The sequence below is a fragment of the Carcharodon carcharias genome, chromosome 7 (genome assembly GCF_017639515.1).
Source record: "Carcharodon carcharias isolate sCarCar2 chromosome 7, sCarCar2.pri, whole genome shotgun sequence".
In the NCBI taxonomy this organism is placed as follows: domain Eukaryota; kingdom Metazoa; phylum Chordata; class Chondrichthyes; order Lamniformes; family Lamnidae; genus Carcharodon; species Carcharodon carcharias.
In genome coordinates, this window is record NC_054473.1 from 119,582,317 (window position 1) to 119,602,509 (window position 20,193).

The 20,193-nt window shown below is 40.7% G+C and overlaps 1 protein-coding gene across 4 annotated transcripts in view; it reads left to right on the forward strand.

Moving 5' to 3' along the window:
* Positions 1 to 20,193, forward strand: part of glg1a (golgi glycoprotein 1a) — a 157,128-nt gene that overhangs the window by 24,461 nt on the left and 112,474 nt on the right. For 2 of the 4 annotated variants that reach the window (XM_041191135.1, XM_041191136.1), the window contains exon 1: positions 3,865 to 4,304. The exons of the other annotated variants lie outside the window; for them this stretch is intronic. In XM_041191135.1, coding sequence (XP_041047069.1) covers positions 3,870 to 4,304 — 435 coding nt within the window. In that variant the 5' untranslated portion in view covers positions 3,865 to 3,869. Of the gene's footprint in view, positions 1 to 3,864; positions 4,305 to 20,193 lie in introns of those variants that run through there. 4 annotated transcript variants of the gene reach the window in all.

Consider the following 20,193-nt stretch of genomic DNA (forward strand, 5'->3'; position numbering starts at 1 on the left):
TTGCCAATTCACTTCAGCCAGCTCAGCCTTCATGCCCTCATAATTGCTCTTATTTAAGTTTACAGTCTTGGACCCACTCCTCTCTCCCTCAAACTGAATGTAAATTTCAATCATATTGTGGTTGCTGCTACCTATGGGCGCTTTCACTATGAGGCCATTAATTACACCCATCCGATTGCACAATACCAAGTCCACTATAGCCTGCTCTCTGATTGCCTCCAGAAAATGCTGTTCTAAGAAACTATCCCGAAAACATTAAATGTACTCCTCATCTAGGCTATCTTTGCCCACCTGACTTTTCCAGTCTATATGTAAATTAAAATCTCCCATGCTAATCGCTGTGCCTTTCTGACAAGCTCCAATTATTTTGTCCTTTATGCTCCATCCTACTATGTGGTTACTGTTAGGGGGCCTGTATACAACTCCCACAAATGACTTCTTGCCTTGACCATTTCTCATCTCTCCCCAAACTGTTTCTACACTCTGGTTTCCTGAACGTAGGTCATTCCTTCCTATTGTGCTAATACTATCATTAACTAACAGAACCACCCCGCCACCTTTTCCATGCTTCCTGTACATCCTAAATATCCTGTATCCTTCAATATTCAGGTCCCAATCCATGTCCTCCTGCAACCATGTCTCTGTAATGGCTATCAAATCATAATTATTTATTTCTATATGCACTCTCAGTTCATCTGTTTTGTTCTGAATGCTATATGCATTCAGATACGGAGCTTTCAGTTTTATCCTTATCTTTTTATAGCCTCTAGTTTCACTGTTGATTTACTGTTAGATTTGTACTCTCTAAGCTCCTGTCATGGTCTGTTTTTCATTTCCTGTAATAATACCTTTTTCTTTTGCCTTGTCTCTGCTCCTCCCAAATTTGATCCCTTACCCCGACTATTTAGTTCAAAACCCACTCTGCGTCCTTAGTTATGCAGCTCACAAGGACACCAGTCCCAGCACAGTTAAGGTGTAAACCTTCCCAATGGTACAGATCCTATTTTCTCCAGTACTGGTGCCAGTGCCCCATGAGTCAGAACCCACTTCTCCCACACCAGTCTTTGAGCCACACATTCATCTCCCTAATCTGATTTGTCCTATGCCAATTTGCACATGGGTTTGGTAATAATCTAGAGATTATGATGTTTGAGGTTCTGCTTCTTAATTTGGTGCCTAGGTCCTTATACTGACTATGTAGAACCTCCTTTTTCCTGCCTATGTCATTAGTACCTACATGGACCATGATGACTGGGTCCTTCCCCTCCAAGTTCCTCTCTAGCCTCAAGCAGATACCCTGAACCCTGGCACTGGGCAAGCAACATAGCCCTCTAGACTCACGCTCTTTGCTGCAGAGAACGGTATCAATTGCTCTGACTATACTATCCCCTACGACCACTACATTCCTGTTTGCTCCCCCCACTTGAATGGCTTCCTGTACCATGGTGCCATGGCCAATTAGCTCATCCACCCTGCAGCCCTCACTCTCATCCAAACGAGCTGAAAAAACCTCAAACCTTAAACAATTGCAAGGGCTGAGGCTCCTGCACTCCAGCACTCCGAATCCCCTTATCTGCCTCACTTGCAGTCACCACTCTCCTGTCCCTGACCACCGACCAAATCAGAAGACCCTGTCCTGAGAGGTGTGACTGCCTCCTGGTACAAAGAATCCAGTTAACTTTCCCCCTCCCTGATGCATCAGTGTCTGTAGTTCAGCCCCATAAACTCTGAGCCAAAGCTGCTTAAACTTCAAACACTTACTGCAGATGTGTTTGCCTTGGATCAAACTGGCAACCAGGAGCACCCACATGCTGCAGCTGTGACACATCACCTGACCTGATATTCTTAATGTGTTTTAATTAACTATTTATTTTATGCAATTATATATTTTACTTTTGTGTTTATGTATTTTATTAACGTTACCACCAGATGCTAGACTATATTGATCATCAGGGATAGAATAACTTTAGTCACTTACCACATATTCATCAATTAACTAGCTTCTTCTCCTGTAGCAGAGTATGACCACTTGCTGAAGGCTGAGAAAGTTAGAAAACAAAAGAGCACCTCTTTCCCTTCTTTACCCAACTCCCAGCACTCTAATCTAAGTTACACTTCTTGAAGTAAACCTTATCTAAAGCACCTCTTGCCCCCATGCACAAAAATCCCACTTTGAAACAAATTCACAAATATACTCACTCGGTCCCTGTCTCACTCAGGCTGAAGTCTCCTCTTACTGATTGATAAGATCACAGCTGATCTGATTGTAGCCTCAACTCTACTTCCCTGTATACCCATTATACCCTTTGACTCCCTTGTCAGTCAAGAATCTATCAAATTAAACCTTAAAAATATTCAATGACCCAGCCTTCACTGACTTCTGGGGAAGAGAATTCCACAGACTAATGACCGCCAGAGAAAAAAATTGAACCTCATCTTTGTCTTAAGTGGGGGACACATTTTTAAACTGTTTCCCCTAGTTCTAGTCTCTCCCATTAGCGGAAACATCCTCTCAGCATCAACCTTGTGAAGTCCCCTCAGGATTTTATATGTTTCAATAAGATCACTGCTGAAAAGATTAATTTCAATCTGCAGTCATGTGATCCATCACGACTTTTAAAATTCATTTGAGATTTGTCTGCCAGAATGTATTGACCGACAGGTTCAAAAATATTCCATCCTAAATAAACTCAGTGTAGCCAATGTATTTTGATTGTCCCATTAAAATGGACATTAAAAAGTCCTTGACATTATCCATAATTAGTTACTCAGTAGTACTAGCTTGACTATTGCTGAAAAAAAGAGACATGCTGTTGAAGCTTTTCATCATGGACTCATCAGGAAAGATGCAAGAATGCCAAAACTCATAGGGAGGAATAATCTATACTGCATGAGAAAAGGATGCTGATCAGTTGGCAAGTCAATTCTGGTTGAGGTGTGGTCAATGGGAACGCACCATGCAGTTCCCCATGTTCCCCATGCGGGATAAATTGTTACAAAAAGAAAAAATGCTGGGAAAACACAGCAGGTCTGACAGCATCTGTGGAGAAAAAGACAGAGTTAACGTTAACTCTTCTTCAGGATAAATTGTTGCTCCCTTAGAATTTTGGCATTCTTGTCAGGCCTGATGAATGTAGGATGAAAAGCTTCAAAACCATTATTCATAATTTTTCCCCTCAACTAATGCCAGCAAAGCAAACATTTAATTTATTGCTCTGAAGAAAAGTCATACGGACTTGAAGCATTAACTCTATTTCTCTCTACACAGATGCTGCCAGACCTGCTGAATTTTTCCAGCATTGTCTGTTTTTATTTAATTTATTGCCGTTTGTTAGATCTTAATATGTGGAAGAGTTGCCTGAGAGTGCTTTGAGATGTTTTTCTTGCAAGTGTTATATGACTACCCAATCTACCAATGTGTGAAAGAGACAACCATTCACTTACCAATAGTGGAACTAAATAACCTATTGTAATTTGTCAATATCCAAAAGGTACTTAGTTTTTAAAATTACAAATTTTGCCATTATGTTCTCTTAATTCAAAGCAGCTTAATTCAATTTAACTGATAACCCAAATTATTAATTAGCAAATATTTTTGTTGTTTAATTCAAATTTTGATAATTAATAGTTTAGGACAAAGATGATCAAATGCAATAAATCAAAGATAACTATTTTACTTAGAGAATGGTGAGAATGTGGAACTTGCCACCACAGGTGAATGTTGCTGTTGGCTGCATCATGACCACTCGGGGGGTGGGATGTCCGAAACGTGTGACGTGTAGGATCGATGTGCGAAACGTTGGTGACGTGCTTACGTCACAACACCGCACATTATAAAAGGACAGAGCGGCTGCGGCTGCCACTACAAGATGGCGGCGTGTGGACGTGGGAGTTTCATGTTGGCGGCTGCTGGGGACTGGCGATGGCTGCTAGCCTTGCATTGTCTGGTGGTGGCGGCCCTCACGTTACTCTTCCCGGGTCACTGCACTGCGGAACCGGCATTAGATCGCAGCCGCTTTCGGGACCCAAACTCGCTGGTTCACCAAAGCCAGCAGCTGGATGGGGGACTCCAGGGCCAGGGCGAAGGCCAGGCTCAGTTGCAGCCCCAGGCCTACCCTCAGGTGCAGGCTCAGTTCCAGCCCCGTCCTCAGGGTCAGGCCCAGTTCCAGGCCCAGGCCCCGCGGAAGAACATTTGGCGGATTTCGGAGGAGCCGGTGTGTCACGAAGACGTGGTTCGGCTCTGCCCCAAACACACCTGGCAGAACAACTTCGCAGTGCTCGAGTGTCTGCAGGACCTGCGGGAGGTAAGCGGCGGCCTCGGGCAGTTTTTTGCTGGTACTGGAGTTTGCTGAACATCACACCTGGGTTTGAGGGGGGCATTCACTGGCTGTTGATCCTCGCTCCTAAACGACCAGCCTGGGAGAGCGGCCCAGTTGACAGACACTTCCTGAGTGGGCAGTGAAGTATCAGACTGGATTTTGATCACCGGCAGACATATAGGCTGCTCTCAGTCCACTACGGGGGACTGGGCTGTCTGTAGAGTATCTCCAAAGTGGGCAGTTTGCATGGAGGAGATTCTGACTCCAGAGTCAACAGTTGTGGTGGGTGGGGTTTGCTGTGTATTGTGAAGCATACGTGGAGCATATCAATTGCTGGCCAGTACTGCAGGTCAAATGGTCTACTCTGAACTTGACGTTTACTTCTATTTCGTTATCGTTCTGAATTTTGCAGTTTAAGATATTCACCTCTAATTGTTCTCCTGGCTGGGGTTACCAACCAAATTGAATTCACAGAATCACAATTATTATAGCAGCGAAGGAGACCACTTGACCTGTCATGTCTGTGCCAGCTCTTCAAAGGAGCAATGTACCCAATGCCATTCCCCCACCTTCTCCCTGTAGCCTTGTACATTCTTCCTTTTCAGATAATGATCCAGTTCCCTCTTGAAAGCCTCAACTGAAATTGCCTCCACCCCACTCTCAGGCAGTGCATTCCCAGATCCAAACACTCGCTTTGCAAAATATCCTGTCAGCACTAACCTTGCCAAGCTGTGCCAGACTCTTGCACATTTCCATGGGCCAAAATTGTTTACTTTTAGATTTTCGAATTCATCAAATGTGCCTATGCCTTAGTATTGGACATACTTCACCAGTATGGTGTAGCCTTGGCCCTGTACGGAGAATGGAGGATTTTTGGAAAAGTAATTCTTTTGAAATAATTTCACACTCAGAAGTTTAGAGTTTTAAACTCTCCTGGTTAATTAAGGTATGTTTCCAGGACTACTCATTACACTATCTAATAATGGTCTCTGTCCAGAGGGATTTGTATAGATCTTGTATGGATTAGGGTCTGCAGGTGCCAGATGTGTTTTTCTTCACCTGTTGCATGCTGTAGATGATGCAGGTTCAAGACTACTTGTTTAATTCTGATCTCCCCTAAAATTAATTTTTCTTAGTGTTGCCACAACACTCACCAGTTTTTCAAAATGATCTGGATATTGTGGCAGCACACGAGGGAGAATAATGTGCTCCTTCCTATGACCAGATTTGAAATGCTTGTGCTGAATTTTTCAAAACGCTGGCCTTTATCAAATGGGCTCAAGATAAAAGCAAAAAACTGCGGATGCTGGAAATCTAAAACAAAAACAAAAATACCTGGAAAAACTCAGCAGGTCTGACAGCATCTGTGGAGAAGAATACAGTTAATGTTTCGAGTCCATATGACTCTTCACCAGAACTTAGATACCTTGCTTGGGAGAATGTTAAGCACCAGTTGAATAGAATCCATGTCACCACAGTGAAAATAAAGAGACTGCTTCATAAGTGATTGACGAGGTTGTGGTCGACGAGCTGGAGAAGGGTTTTAAGATGAGTACAGATGAAGGAGACTTATTTTGTCATTTGCTAACCCCAGCACTGTGATCTAACAACATTGTATATTGTAATGAAACGTGTCCTCTTTCAGAAAAAGATAAAGGTTAAACCAGATTGAATAAAACTTGTTTATCTAAGGCAAAAAGGATGGAATTTTGCAGTACAGTACTTTGAAGGTTAGGCAGTTCTGTACAAAATTTCTCATTCTCATGGTGTTATTTTTGGGGAAAATATTCGTATAATGGTCTGTGTCTGATAGTGGGACATGGGAAAACCCTGCATGCTTGTAAATTCCATTAGCTGGACTCTTCTAATGAGCTATAGTTGCTAGTACCTGCAGTATATACCTATACCTTGCAGTATGCTGATAAATTTTGCACACTTATTTGTAATTCAGTGACTTGCTTGCCCAGTGCTGAATACTGTGTATGTTATAAAACTGATCTTACTGCTTCAGGATTCCTCTCCGCAGATGCTGTCAGACCTACTGACTTTTTCTAGGTATTTTTGTTTTTGTTTTGGATTTCCAGCATCCTCAGTTTTTTGCTTTTATCTTACTGCTCCAGGGTTTAACTGCTCTTCTGAAATGCAAATAACAGTGTAATGAATCAGTCAGAAAGGCCACATTAGGTGCATCTTTAGGTACTATTATATTGGGAGGAGTATGGCACTCCTGCTGCTGGCAGTGTACCATATGCAGATAATATGCAAATCTCCTGCATTGTCTGGGGCCCATTTTATTTTGTAGTTCTTGGGTGTGGAAGTTGGAACCACAACAAGCAAATGGTCTTTCTATTATACACACAAGTAATAAATGATAAGTGAAGTGCTTGGAAATTGTAGCACTCCACACATTCCAATCCTAGACATAACTACCTAGGGATTCCAGCATCTGGAGTTCAACTTTACATTTGTGTTATTTTATGAAAATTGCAGAGTATATTGTGATGTGCAATCCTCTAACCTGTATTCCACATCCCAAGAGTCAACTTCTAGATGATGGCTCTGACAGAGTTTTGATACTGATTCTGCAGCAGTTAAATTCCAGAAATTGCATTGCAGGGTTTTTAAACCAATTGCCTAGGTTTGAATATTCTTGGGTTTGATGCCAGAGACTCAGAACTGTCATGCCAATAGACAATGAGTGAGTCTGCAATAGTTGGATGGAAGAACTGATTTAGTAACACATGATTGGAGCAACCAGAATCTAGATTTCTTCCCTTCCTACATGCTGGACTTAGACTGGACGGTGCCTCCTAAATCAGACCAGCAGCCATGCTGAAAGTTCGTTTACGATGTTACTGGAACTGATTTGTCATCCCAGTTCGGTTAGAATTACATACTTCATCAATGTGGTCACTTAAAAGATCAGTGCATTGATAAGAGGTTTGAATTGAACATTTTTTAAAGGAAGTTTTTGAGCTGCAGCTTTCAATTTATTTTGCTGCATGCTAATTGTAGATCTTTATGGATAATGTTGCCGATTTGGGCTGTTGGTGTAGTTGTGCAATTGGCTCCCAAATGGCTATTATTTTCTCAAGTGGATGACCACAATAACTCCAGATAGATCTTCTATTTTTGTACTTTGAGCAGTAATCTTGCGCTATGAATGAAGACCAGCATGTGTGCTTGGCCATTCAATTGACCTTGAATAACCGGATCTTCTGCACTTCTGTATCTATTCTGCAAGGGCAGGGTGCATGAGAGGATGTCAGAGTTCTGGAATCGCAGTGCAAAAATTGTTTGCTTGAGCCACAGTAAAATATTTTTTCCTTTTTCTCTTTGCCCCTCAGCATTTAGGCTGACGGCAATGACACCTTGCTCGGGCAGTGTGGCCTACTTCCATTATCTGCCTCAAATGGTGTTTGTTCATATGCTGTTTGGTGATGGGTATCACCAGTAAACCTGGTGCTGTCCTCAACTAACTGCCTCAGCTGGGTGTTTTCACATGGGGATTACTAACCAAGAAGAGATTCAGGTTGCTTTTGCATCCATTAATCTATGGGTGCTATGTGGATTTGGAGTTAATTTTGATTTCAATTTACTGGTGTACATATTCTAGCCTTTGTGTAAACACAGACTTGGTACTGTACACTGTTTTCATTGTGTACACCAATGGAATAACTCAGTATCAGATTGAGGAGGCGTGAGTGAGAAACCATTATAGAGAAGTGGCACAGACATTCTAAAAATAAACCAGACAAAAGCAAGTGATACTATGGTTTGGGGGTGGGGGTTTGTGGGGGTAATGGTTTGAGTCTGTCATTTCTCCAGGGGATATGACTACTCATAAATTGCTACTCTCTTGATGGTTGAAACATCACAAATATGGTACAACTCTAACTGTTTCTATCTAACTTTCTGTATTATTATGTTTCATTGTTTTGCTCTGTAAATCTATGTGTTTCACCACCACTTGTGCCTATTTTCTGTTTTCATCCTTTTCCCTGCATCTTGTCACCTGATTTATTCCAGTTTCTTGCTTAATGTTAGAGATTTAAAGTTTACCCTCAAATGGCCAGTTGATCTTCGCCGTTTTCAAAATACTCTTATTGTCAATTTTGAAGATTTTTCTCTTTTTCCAAGTGTTTCCCTTGCTGCTCCCTGACTGCTTTCATTGTTGGTACCTTAGTCAAATGGTCATTCTTTGTCTGTGAGTTTACACAACGAACAGTGGTAGATTATTCAGCTGGATGGGGGCAGGGAGCACCACAGCTGAACTCAGTGTTGACACCAGATGTACAGACAGACATGGTGCCAGGAAGGTAGTGAGCAAATGTGGGATTTCCTCCTTTCCAGTTCAGAAAGGCTGCCCCTTTCTCAAGCCAGAACCATCTGTTTCTCGGAGTCCAAGGATGCGAGTCAGGAGCTTTGATTCATTCTGTAAAGCCACTTAGCACGTTCTGCTGGTTTATAGACTAAACAGGTATTTGGCCAGTTTGTTGAGAGTTGAAAGTAATTCTAAAGGTGGTTCCACTGCATTCCCTTCGAGGTGCTGCAAGAACCTGCTTTGATTCTTTAGTTGCATGTTTTATGAATTCAGCCAATTTTGCCAGCGGCGTGAGGGATTCATGAATTTGTCCTTGTCAGGAGCTGGTATTTTCCGCGTTGTGGTTTTAGTGCTTGCTGAAGTTTCAGATTGGAGTTTTGGTGTGATTCTCAATACTTGTTACACTATCTGCATTGACTTGTGTATGTTAACTGTTAGTATTTGAAGTGTAACTTCTAGATATTACTTCAGATTTGCAGAAAAATTTGTCTCAATTTGTATTCTTTTAGGGTTTATCTGATTTACAGGCAATGCCTATGGAAATAATAATCAAGCTTTGAACCTTATACTTTTTAAAAAATTGTACAAATGTTCCTTCTACAGATACTGGCTGATCTGTATGTCTGATTCCAGTTTTATTTTCCAGTATTTGCATATTTCCCCCCCATCCCGCCCCATCCACCCACATTATGTTTATTGAAGGCTTGACTCCACTGGCTGTGTGCTCATACAGTGCTCACTGTTTTAGATTATTTACCCTGGCACTAATTGCGATACTTCAGGAAATAATTACCACCCCTTGATCGATCTAGCAGTTGTGTATGCTTTTAAAATTTAGACTGTTATGAGCTCATTGACAACCACTGAGGCTGACGGAAGTGAGGCAAGGCCAGCACTGATGCTTATCTGAGCAATCCATTTGTGTAGTAGTATCAACTTCTGAATCCACAGTGTGGTGGAGTGCTTGGCAGAATCCAGATGGATGCTGGGAGATATACCTGTTTGCCAAATTCAGCAGTTGTTCTGTATTTAAGGAATACTGAGTAGTACAATATTCCTCCTTTTCCATGTAAATTGTATCTTCAAAGGCTCTTAAATCAATTTTTCAGCGGTGGGTCCAAATGTTTAATGTTACTGATGATTGAATTTGCCCTCAAAAAGTGAAATCCATAAATCCTGCATGAAAGAATTTTCTCTCCTGGAAGAAGATGCATGACGTTCTGTTGGAGCCAAAGGCAAGGACTGATTCCAGCATCAAAGCTGGATGAATGACCCAATGAGAGTCCAAGCATTGCCACCTCGATTATGTACCTTGTATATTTTACTTGTTTGTGGCTGGTTGCAACGAGTGAGTCAGCAGCAAGGAAGAAGCATCATCTTAACAGCAGTGCCACCACTGACAGTTTTAACAATTCTTAAGCATTGGGACATGCCCTCATTTGCCAAGTCAAATAGTATGATGTTTGTGATTTAAAGGATTATGTCCTTAAACAGTTCAGTTTGCTGCATGCATGTCCAAACAATTTGACCACCTTCATAGTACATGAAGTAAAAGACCTTGGCAATTGTCTCCCCCACCCAAGTTGAATTGGCCCAGTTTGTTGTGCAGTCATAAAGTAGTGTGTTTGGGCAACCAATGTAGGGTTTCAGATAATCTAGACTAGCCCTTTGGATCAGGGTTAAACATCTGCTCAGGCAGTTTAATTGGAAGAGCAATTCATTCTTTGATATTTTACAGCACTGAAAACTGGTTGATCATTGTTTGTGAAATGTTGCACATGCAGAGTGGTTTCTCTATATAGATAACATCTTTTCAAAAACTATTCATTGCATTGTGTTAAGATGGTTCACCATAATTAGTTGCTTTATCAATATTAAATCTGTTTGTTAAAATTGGCTACTTTTCTTCCCAACTGTTCCTCTTTTCCACCCAACCCCCCTCACTGTTCCTCAAAACCAAAATTCTGTTCAGTTTCCTCTGTCACTGTCCTAACAACTGCTTACTCACAACTAGATAATCTTTTGGCCTGTGCCATGATCGAGATTCTTTGAATCTTTTCCCTGGGATATGCTTTGCTTCAGACAGAACTTGGATTTTCACTTCATCCCCAACTTGCCTACTCCAGTTTGCAAGAGACCGTTTCACTGTGGAATAACTGATTAATTCCAACCAAGTAGTGCAGTTATTCAAGAGAGCTATTGAGCAATTTGTTTTTTAGAAAAGCACCTTTAAACATGCAGATTCATGTACCCACTTCAGATAGTTTGATAACTTTAAATTTGTTTGTTACAGGTGACCTGTAAAAGTGAAGGTGCTGTGGACTTGGGCATGACGTAAGAAAGCAGTAGACATGCAGGCTATCAGACTCTTGCATCTCCTCTTTATGTAGCAATTTTGCTCTAGGTGTGTTTGCCTTCAGTATTTTATAATTTACATAAATTCACTTAAGTCAGCATACTTTGAGGTATTTCCTACTGAAGATGACCCTGTGTCTGTAAGGTCATCGAATGCACCAAAGCCTGATGAGGAATGTCAAGGTACATCAGTTGACTTAATGCCAACCATGCTAAAATTAACTTTTCCCATTATTTGCATGTATTGTAGGTATGTCATCTAGATCATTGCACTGTATGGATGTCCTTAAGCCAGGGATGGTTCAACCAGCTGGCTGACATTCATTGAAAATAAAGGTACCCAGGTCCAATTCTCTTTTATAGACTCTACCCCATAGAATGATGGATGTGTAATAATATGAAAGGGTCAGTTGAGAGCCATAATTAATTCTGGCAATGGGCTATTCTGAATGTGGCTTAAGTGAGAGGAATAATCAAGAGAAATTGAATCCATTTAATGGAACCCTGTAGAATATGTGTTGACGTTATATTAGCATTAATTTGTGACCTGTAATGCAACCTTCATTGTAGAGCTTCCAATTGAACATATCTAAGGAAGTCAGATTTAAATACATTAAATCCTTGCAAGCAGCTTGTACCTTCTAACAGGAGGAATCTGGACACTGTACTTTTAGGAAATAGAGACAGCTTAAGTTGTATTTGTGGGTGTTAAGAATGAGTTTTAGCTTTAATGTTTGATTTGTATTTCTGTAGTTGTGTGTTAAGAAAAGGTCAAGTTTAGTTTTAATTTCACATTAAAAGGTGAAACCTGGGATTTTAGTTTCATTTTTGAGGGAGACAGCAGGCCTAAAGCTCTTTATATACCTGCATTTCGAATTAGTTTTGCGATCTTGGGGAGAAGTTGAAGCAAACACGAGTGGAAAAACTGCTGTTGCCTAGCAATAGGGGTCCAGCGAGGGAGGCCCCACCCCCTACACATGCAAGCGCACGCACAGTTTGAGTTCAGTTGAAAACAGCTGCCAGGGAGAAAGTGGAGCAGAGGGGCAGATAGCAAGTCCCAAACTGAAGTTGAGGCCAAGACTCAAGAGAAGCTGGACAGGAGAGGGACGAAGGAGAGTACCAAGATGTCCTTCTAGTCAAAGGAAGGACAGGACCTTGAAAAGGTCCTGTTAAGTGGTTAAGAGTGAAAAATAGAGGATGGCTCCAAGCTTCAGGCTCGGAGAGATGAAAGCTTTAGGAAGCAGATTCAAAGCTTTCTAGGCTTGAGAAGTCAGAAGGCCCACAGAGACAGCTGAAGGCCTGTAACTCTTTGTTGTAGGCATGTGAAGCAGTGGTGCACTGTTGGTGAGAGTGTGTGGAAGAAAGCTTGAGTGCATGTGGTAACTCGGGAGAAGACCATTTGGAAGGAGAGTTCGAAACTCTGGAGGTGGACCCTTGTGGAAGGCATCTGAGAGAAAGTGTCATTTTGGGAGAAGATTCCAGAGGGAGTTCTTGGAGAGTGGCGATTGGAAGCCCTCATGTAAGAGATGGAGTTCGATGAGACAGGTTGGCTCATGGTGTGACAAGCGTCTGGGGGGAGTTGAGGAAAGATCCATAGCATCTATTTGTGGTGGCATGTGTCACTTGGTTTCAGAGTGTGGTGTGTCTGACCGCAGGTCGCCTTTTGGTTTGCATGGACTGTGTGCTTACTGTGGTATTAGATAGCTTTTGTATCTTGTATTATCCTTATGAATCTGTATACATCTGTAAAGGTATAGTTGTGGGTGAAGGAGTATTGAAATATAGTTCATCTTTTCTTGTTAAATAAATGTTTTCTTTCTTTTTTAAAGTTCACCAGCTTACTTCTGTGACTCTGTTCTCCATGTATCTAAAAAAATAAATAAATAAAAGTTAGGATCTAACAAGCCAGGTTCCACCCTGGGATCAGACTTGTCCAGTGGTAACATCAGCTAGGATCATAACTGTACCTCATTCTTAATTATGAATATTGTTAATTTTTTAACTGTCAGGCAAACCTCATGATAATTCACAACTTGCCTGTTTTGAAAGTTGCAGTGCATTCATAGCGAGTCATTCAGTTTACTTGGTTTTATTCTTTCAGTTGAAAGGTTGGTTTGTACAAATTTACAAAATTCTAAATTGCTGGTCAGAAGTATTCTCCCAGACCTATTATCCTGATCTGTCCAAACCTATGATTCATTCCTGTTGTTAGAACATTTGCTATTTTTGATCTTTTCTGAGAACATATGGTCATTCTGGTGTCCTTACTGAAATTACTTCCAGTTTATTCCTCCATAAATTTGTCCTTTGCACTTGGATTGGTTTGCTTTTGGTCCATGTCTCTGCTGTATTGTGCAGATTGCAGCATATCAGCGTTGCTGGTAATTCTGTTAATACTTTGGGAGTGCTTATGGACCTTGATTTTTGTCTGTCTGTTTTTAGGAGAATTTATTTTGTGGTATATTCACTTGCTTTAATCCCCCTTTATTATTTGGTCTGAGGGTGAGTTAACTGTTAGTCTGATTTCATCTTTAATGGCTTTGGCCAAGTTGTTTATCTGTTGATTACAGCTGAACCCTTGTCCCTGTGATATCTTCCTGTATGAAAGTTTCTTTATGTACTTGGATAAAAGCAAAAAAACTACAGATGCTGGAAATCCAAAACAAAAATAAAAATACCCGGAAAAACTCAGCAGGTCTGACAGCATCTGTGGAGAGGAACACAGTTAACGTTTCAAGTCTGTATGACTCTTCAACAGAACTAAGGAAAAATAGAAAAGAGGTGAAATATAAGCTCGTTTAAGAGGGGGTGGGACAGGTAGAGCAGGATAGAGGGCCAGTGATAGGTGGAGATTGCCAAAAGATGTCATAGACAAAAGGACAAAGAGGTGTTGAAGGTGGTGATATTACTTCGTTCTTTTGTTTTGCGGGAGAGAGTCACCTCATATCTGGAGGTGTACAAAGTACACACTACTACGGTGTGGTATTAAGTCATATAGGTCAGGGAGATTGCAGGGTTAGTTGCTGCTGGGTTTTATCTAGATTGATCTGGGCCAGGGGGTGAGGCTATGGCGATTTCCCTCAAGCCCCTTGGTGACTTCACAGTACTGATTTCTATCAAATAACTTTTGGTGGATAGTCTATGTTTTGATGTGACCGAGAATGTGTGTAGTGCCCATTGAACTATATTCAAGTGTAAGTTACTGTACTTGGACAGAGGAACACCAAAGGATAAAATTGGTCAAAGGATAACTAATGATCAGAAGGCTGCTAGATGTGAGGTATGCTCCTGTTGACTGAACTTTTTTATGTTGAAGCTGGGTTACATTCTGTATGTGCACATATGAATGTGTGACGAATGAACAACCAACTAATCTTGGAACAAAATACTGTATTGCAGATGCTGGAAATCCGAAATAAAAACAAAATGCTGGAAACGTCCCTGGAGAGAAAAACAGTTAACATTTCAGGCCAATGACTATGAAAGGTCATCAACCTGAAACATTAACCGTTTGTTCATAGATGCTGTCAGATCTGCTTGATCATTTTGAGTATTTGCTATTATTACATCAGCATCTCTTGATGGAAGGTGCTTCTTGAAGCTCAGGAGTCAGGGCATAGTTTATCAGACATTCTGCTTTGTAATCAAGCTTGAGGAACTTTAGCAGCATGCAACCTGGACTTAAAGCAGGATGAGCCCAAGTTTTAACTTCTCCCCAGTCCTCTCTAAAGTCACATCTCTGGAAAATGCTTTGAAAGTGGCAGTGTAAAATCAATTGGAGAGTTAAAGATTGGATTTTCTGTTGTTGAACAGGATAGGCATGCTTATCTACAAGAGTTTCATCCTTTCAAATGTAATTTTAAAAAATGATTATTTCGATTATGTAATGGGCATGCATACTCCTGGAGCAAAAATTCTGAGTGTGGCTATGCTGCTTTCAGGTTGATTCTTGAGCTTTTAATTCCATGTGCAGGCTGCTGCAGCGGCTAATGGCTATGTAAGGCTTCATGGTGCATTTACCAATAGAACCTGTTTGAGATGAAAGTGCTCAGGCAGTCTGCTTGTGTGCTCATCTCATTGTGCTAACTATTACATGTCTATGTGGAAACTAATTAGATTCTAATCCTCTGATGTCTGGCTTGGGAAAGGGGCAATGTGTTGAGCTCTTGCTGTTGAGGGCAAATATGCCACAAATGTAGGAAATTGCTGTGGTTCCTCACCCAACACTCCTTGCTTACATTGCATTGTCAAGATCTACACTACCTAGGCTTGAACATCAAAAATGAACAAACCTCAAGTTAGAAGAAGAATAAGCCTTGGGGCAGTAATGTGCGAGGCTTTGCAAAGGCAGAACTTGGGAAATCGTATATGAAACAAATACGGATTGGACCACAGGCTTTTTTTTAGACAACGCTTGACAGTAGAAGCAGCTTACGGTATATGACTCCTGAGTGATATGACAACTTTGAACTAATTTGATAAATATTTCCAACCAAATTTGCAGGCGTTGTTTTGTAATTGATGTCTTTGAGTTTGATTGAATGGCTTTGCAAGTGCTTTTGGTATTTGGGTGATTGTGATTACTGTACATATAACTCTTTTCACACACAAACTTAGAAATTCTGTTGTAATGCTGTTCAAAGAAGCAGTAGGAAAGGATTGTATCTAGAAGAAAAGCTTTACAAATGGCTTGTCCTGTTTCAGTTATTGGTGTCAGGAATGTTAGCTCAGAAGTAGTTGGGTGCATGTCGGAAGGCTAAGGAGGAGGTTGGTCACATGAGGAAAATATTCCAACAATTTTAAGCAGTTTGAGAATTTAAAAAAAAAATCTTTCAAAGACTTGATGCATGAGTTCCAGGCCTGACAAAAACATGACAGTAGAGCAAGTGAGTGCAGTTGCAAGGGTTATATGTAAGAGAGGCAGAGGGACTGATTAGATTGGCAGCCAACATAAAAAGGAACCCAAAAGCCTTTAATAAATGCATGTAGTAAAAGGATGGACAGGTCTTTTCATTAAGGCAGAGGGCATAACTGAGGTACTAAATGAGAATTTTGGAAGCATCCTCTTCTCTAGTGAAGATAGATGTAAAGTACCGATGAAGGAGGAGGCAGCAGCAATATTGGATAGGATAAAAATAACATACTTAAAAAGGTTGGCAGATAAGTCACCTGGTCTTGATGGGATGCATCATAAGTTACCGAGAGAAAGATGACAATTGTAGGGAGTCTGGCCATCATTTTTGAGTCCTCCTTGGATATGAGGATGGTGCCAGAGGAAAGGAGGATTCCAAATCTTACACCCGACAGAAAAAGGATAAAACCATCAACCACAGTCCAGCCAGCCTAATAATGGTGGTAAACTTTAGAGGCAGTGATCTGGGACAAAATTAATTTGCATTTGGGAAATTATGGGATAATAAATGAAAGCCAACACTGATTTGGTAAACGCTAAGCTTCGACAGGGTTTTGCGGTTGGGCATATGGACTTTCAAAAGATGTTTGCAAAAGGTCCACATAATAGACTTGTTAGCAAATTTAAAACCCATGGGATTAAAAGGACAGTGGTGGCATGAATATAAAATATTGAGGGGACAGAAAACAGGTAGTGGAGGTGAATGTTTCTTCCAACTGGAAGATAGTATACAGTGATGTTCTGGACTTGGGTACAAGGCACAATTTGAAAGTTTACAGATGATTCAGAACTTAGAAATGTAGTAAACAATGAAGATGGTGGTAACAGACTTCCGAAGGGCTTAGGAAGACTAGTGGAATGGGCATTCACATGGCAGATGAAATTTAGCAGAGAAAGGAGTTAGCTGTTGGGTAAGTGATTATGGTCTATTCCAGTCCTAAGGTTTAAAATACTATATGAATCGATGGTAAGGTTAATAAAATATATCAAAAAGGAAAATAAATAAGTGAATAACATAATTAATTAAGTAATTAATTAAAACACATTTTAAGGATGGCAGGATAGGTGATGCCAAGGCTGCAGCATGTAGGAGCTGCTGGATGTCACTGTGATCCAGGGCAACATGTCTGCAGTATAAGTGATTGTGGCTCAAGGAGCTTCGGCTTAGAATCATTGAGCTGGAGGCTGAGCTGCAGACCCTGTGGCACATCAGGGAGGGGTAAAGTTACCTGGATGCTTAGTACCAGGAGGCAGTCACACCACTTAGGATAGAGTCTTTTGATTTAGTCACTGGTCAGGGACAGGAGAGTTTGACTGTGTGAGGCAGGTAAGGGGACCCAGAGGGCAGGAGTGCAGGAGCCTCAGCCTTTGCAATTGTCCAACAGGTTTGGTGTTCTCTCATTACTAAAAGATTGATAAGGAAGGAAAAATTAAAAGTACGAGAGAAAGGTAGTTAGAAATATAAAGACAGTTTCTATAGATTTTTTTTAAAAAAAGTAACAAAGTGAGCACTGATCGTATAGAAAGTGAGTCTAGGGAATTAATCATGGAAAGTAAGGAGATGGCAGATGAATTGAACAGGAATTTTACATCCGTCTTCACTATGAAGAAGACAAGTAACATCCCAGAAATAGCTGTAAATCATGAAAAGGGTGGGAGGACTGGGAAAATTACGATCACCAGGGAAGTGACAGTGAGCAATTTGCTGAAGCTGTGGACTGAGAAGTCCTGATGAACTTCATCCAAGGGCCTTCAAAGAAATGGTGAATGCTATAGTTGATGCATTGTGGTTTAAATTTTCCAACTTCTTTGAAGAAGTAACATATGCTGTCGATAAAGGGGAACCGGTGGATATACTGTATTTAGATTTATAGAAGGCATTTGGTAAGGTGTCACGTCAAAGGTTATTGTGGAAAAATAAAAAGCTCAATGTAGGAGGGTAGCATATTGGCATGGATAGAAGATTGTTTCCCGTTAGCTATCCAGAGGTTAGGCATAAATGGATCTTTTTCTGACTGGCAAGATGTAACAAGTGATATGCCACAGGAATCAGTGCTAGGACCTCAACTTTTTACAATTTATATTCATGACTTGGATGTGGGACCAAAGGTATGGTTGCTAAATTTGCTGATGACACAGGTAGGACAGTAAGATGTTAAGAGGACACAAGGAGGCTAAAAACGGATATAGATACGTTAAGTGAGTGGGCAAAGCCCTGGCAAATGGAGTATCATGTGAGAAAGTGTGAAATTGTCCATTTTGGCAGGAAAAGTAAAAGAGTATATTATGTAAATGGAGAGATTGCAGAGCTCAGATCTAGATGGATCTAGGTGTCCTAGTGCATGAGTCACAAAAGGCTAGTATGCAGGTATATCAAGTATTCAGGAAAGTTAATAGAACGTTATAATTTATTGCGACGGGAATTGAATACAAAAAGAGGGATGTTATGCTTCAGTTATACAGGGCTTTGGTGAGACCACATACAGCATTGGTCTCCTTATTTAAAAGAGGATGTAAGTGCTTTGAAAGCAGCTCAGAAGATTTACTAAACGAATACCTGGACTTGTGTGACGATTTATGAAGAAAGGTTGGACAGGCTAGGCTTGTATCCGCTGGAGTTTAGTAGAGTAAGAGGTGATTTAATTGAAACCTTTAAGATCCTAAGGGATCTTGAAGGTTGGATGTGGAGAAGATGTTTCCTTTTGTGGGAAAATATAGCACGAGGGGCCACTATTTGAAAATAGGGGTCATTCATTTAGGAAAGAGATAAGAATTTTTTTTCTGAGTTGAACTTCTTTGGAGAACTCTTGTCTTCCCCAAAAGGTGGTGGAAATGGAGTCCTTGAATATTTTTAAGGCAAAGATAGATCCTTGATAACCTTTCACCCCCTTGCTTATCAGGGCTAGGTGGGATTGTGGAGTTGAGGTTACAGTCAAGTCAGCCATGATCTTATTAAAAGATGGAGCAGGTGCGATTGGCCTAGCGGCCTACTCCTCCTAATTTGTTTGTATGATTCTATAGTATTTGAAAGGGTGGTGGAAACAGATTAAGTTGTGACATTTGAAGAGAGTTGGATAATACTTCAAAATATTAAAGCACTATGGAGAAAAACTAATTGGATAGCTCTACCAAAGAAGCCAAATGACTGTCTTCTGTGATGTATTAACCTATGATTCTGTGTGGGTGTCATTGTGAGAATCTTGCGGCTCTAAACTACTTGAATGGTTCTGATGTGCTTTGTAGCTGTTCTTTAGTTTTTTCCAGTTATTTTAAGTTCATTCCAGTGGTCTGGATTCCATCAGCTCTATTTCAAATGGCCAAAGGAGGAACAATCAATTGGTCAGATTGATAACAGGCTGATCTCAGAACCATTTATTAGAAGTTACTTCCTCCTTTCCTTTCTAATGAGTGTGTAGATTTACTCTTGAGGTGGCCGAATGATTTAATTGAATAATGAACAAAAACAATACTGATGACCTAGTTGGGTGGCAATCTAAAGAACTGAAGCAAGATGTGACACATTAATCAGGCAAATGCTATATTCTGTTACTGTGGGCATTAGGGTGACTAGCTACTGTCATTTTGATAATTTGTGATAATTTGCTGTGTTTCTTACAGAACTGACTATGATGAAAATAAAAATTTCACCTTTTTAATCGTACACATCTATCTTCTAAAAAGTAATGATAGCTCCATTCTAAGAGGGACTTCTAGCACTTCGTTAGACACTAGCGGATGTTCAGATGTTTCAAGAAAATCACTTGAAGCTTTTCACACAGGAATCTCCTACTGCTCTTTAGTTTCTGTTTAGTGTTGTTTGATCTGTGGAAGATGGGTGAAGCTCTTTGTGTACATCCCACATTTTGAAGAATTTGTTGAAAGGTTTGGGCAAGCAGTGGATGTTTTAAAACAGAGATAAAAACAAAAAAACTGCGGATGCTGGAAATCCAAAACAAAAACAGAATTACCTGGAAAAACTCAGCAGGTCTGGCAGCATCGGTGGAGAAGAAAAGAGTTGACGTTTCGAGTCCTCATGACCCTTCGACAGAACTGTTGAAGCAGTTCTGTCGAAGGGTCATGAGGCCTCGAAACGTCAACTCTTTTCTTCTCCGCCGATGCTGCCAGACCTGCTGAGTTTTTCCAGGTAATTCTGTTGATGTTTTAAAACAGCTGTTTGTAATTGCTTGGTTGCACTTTGTTTTTTCTTCTTTTGTGAATGACTTATTTTTAAAACCGACTTATGCAGTCTGTGCAAAATGGTTGAAAGGTGTTATGTATACCAT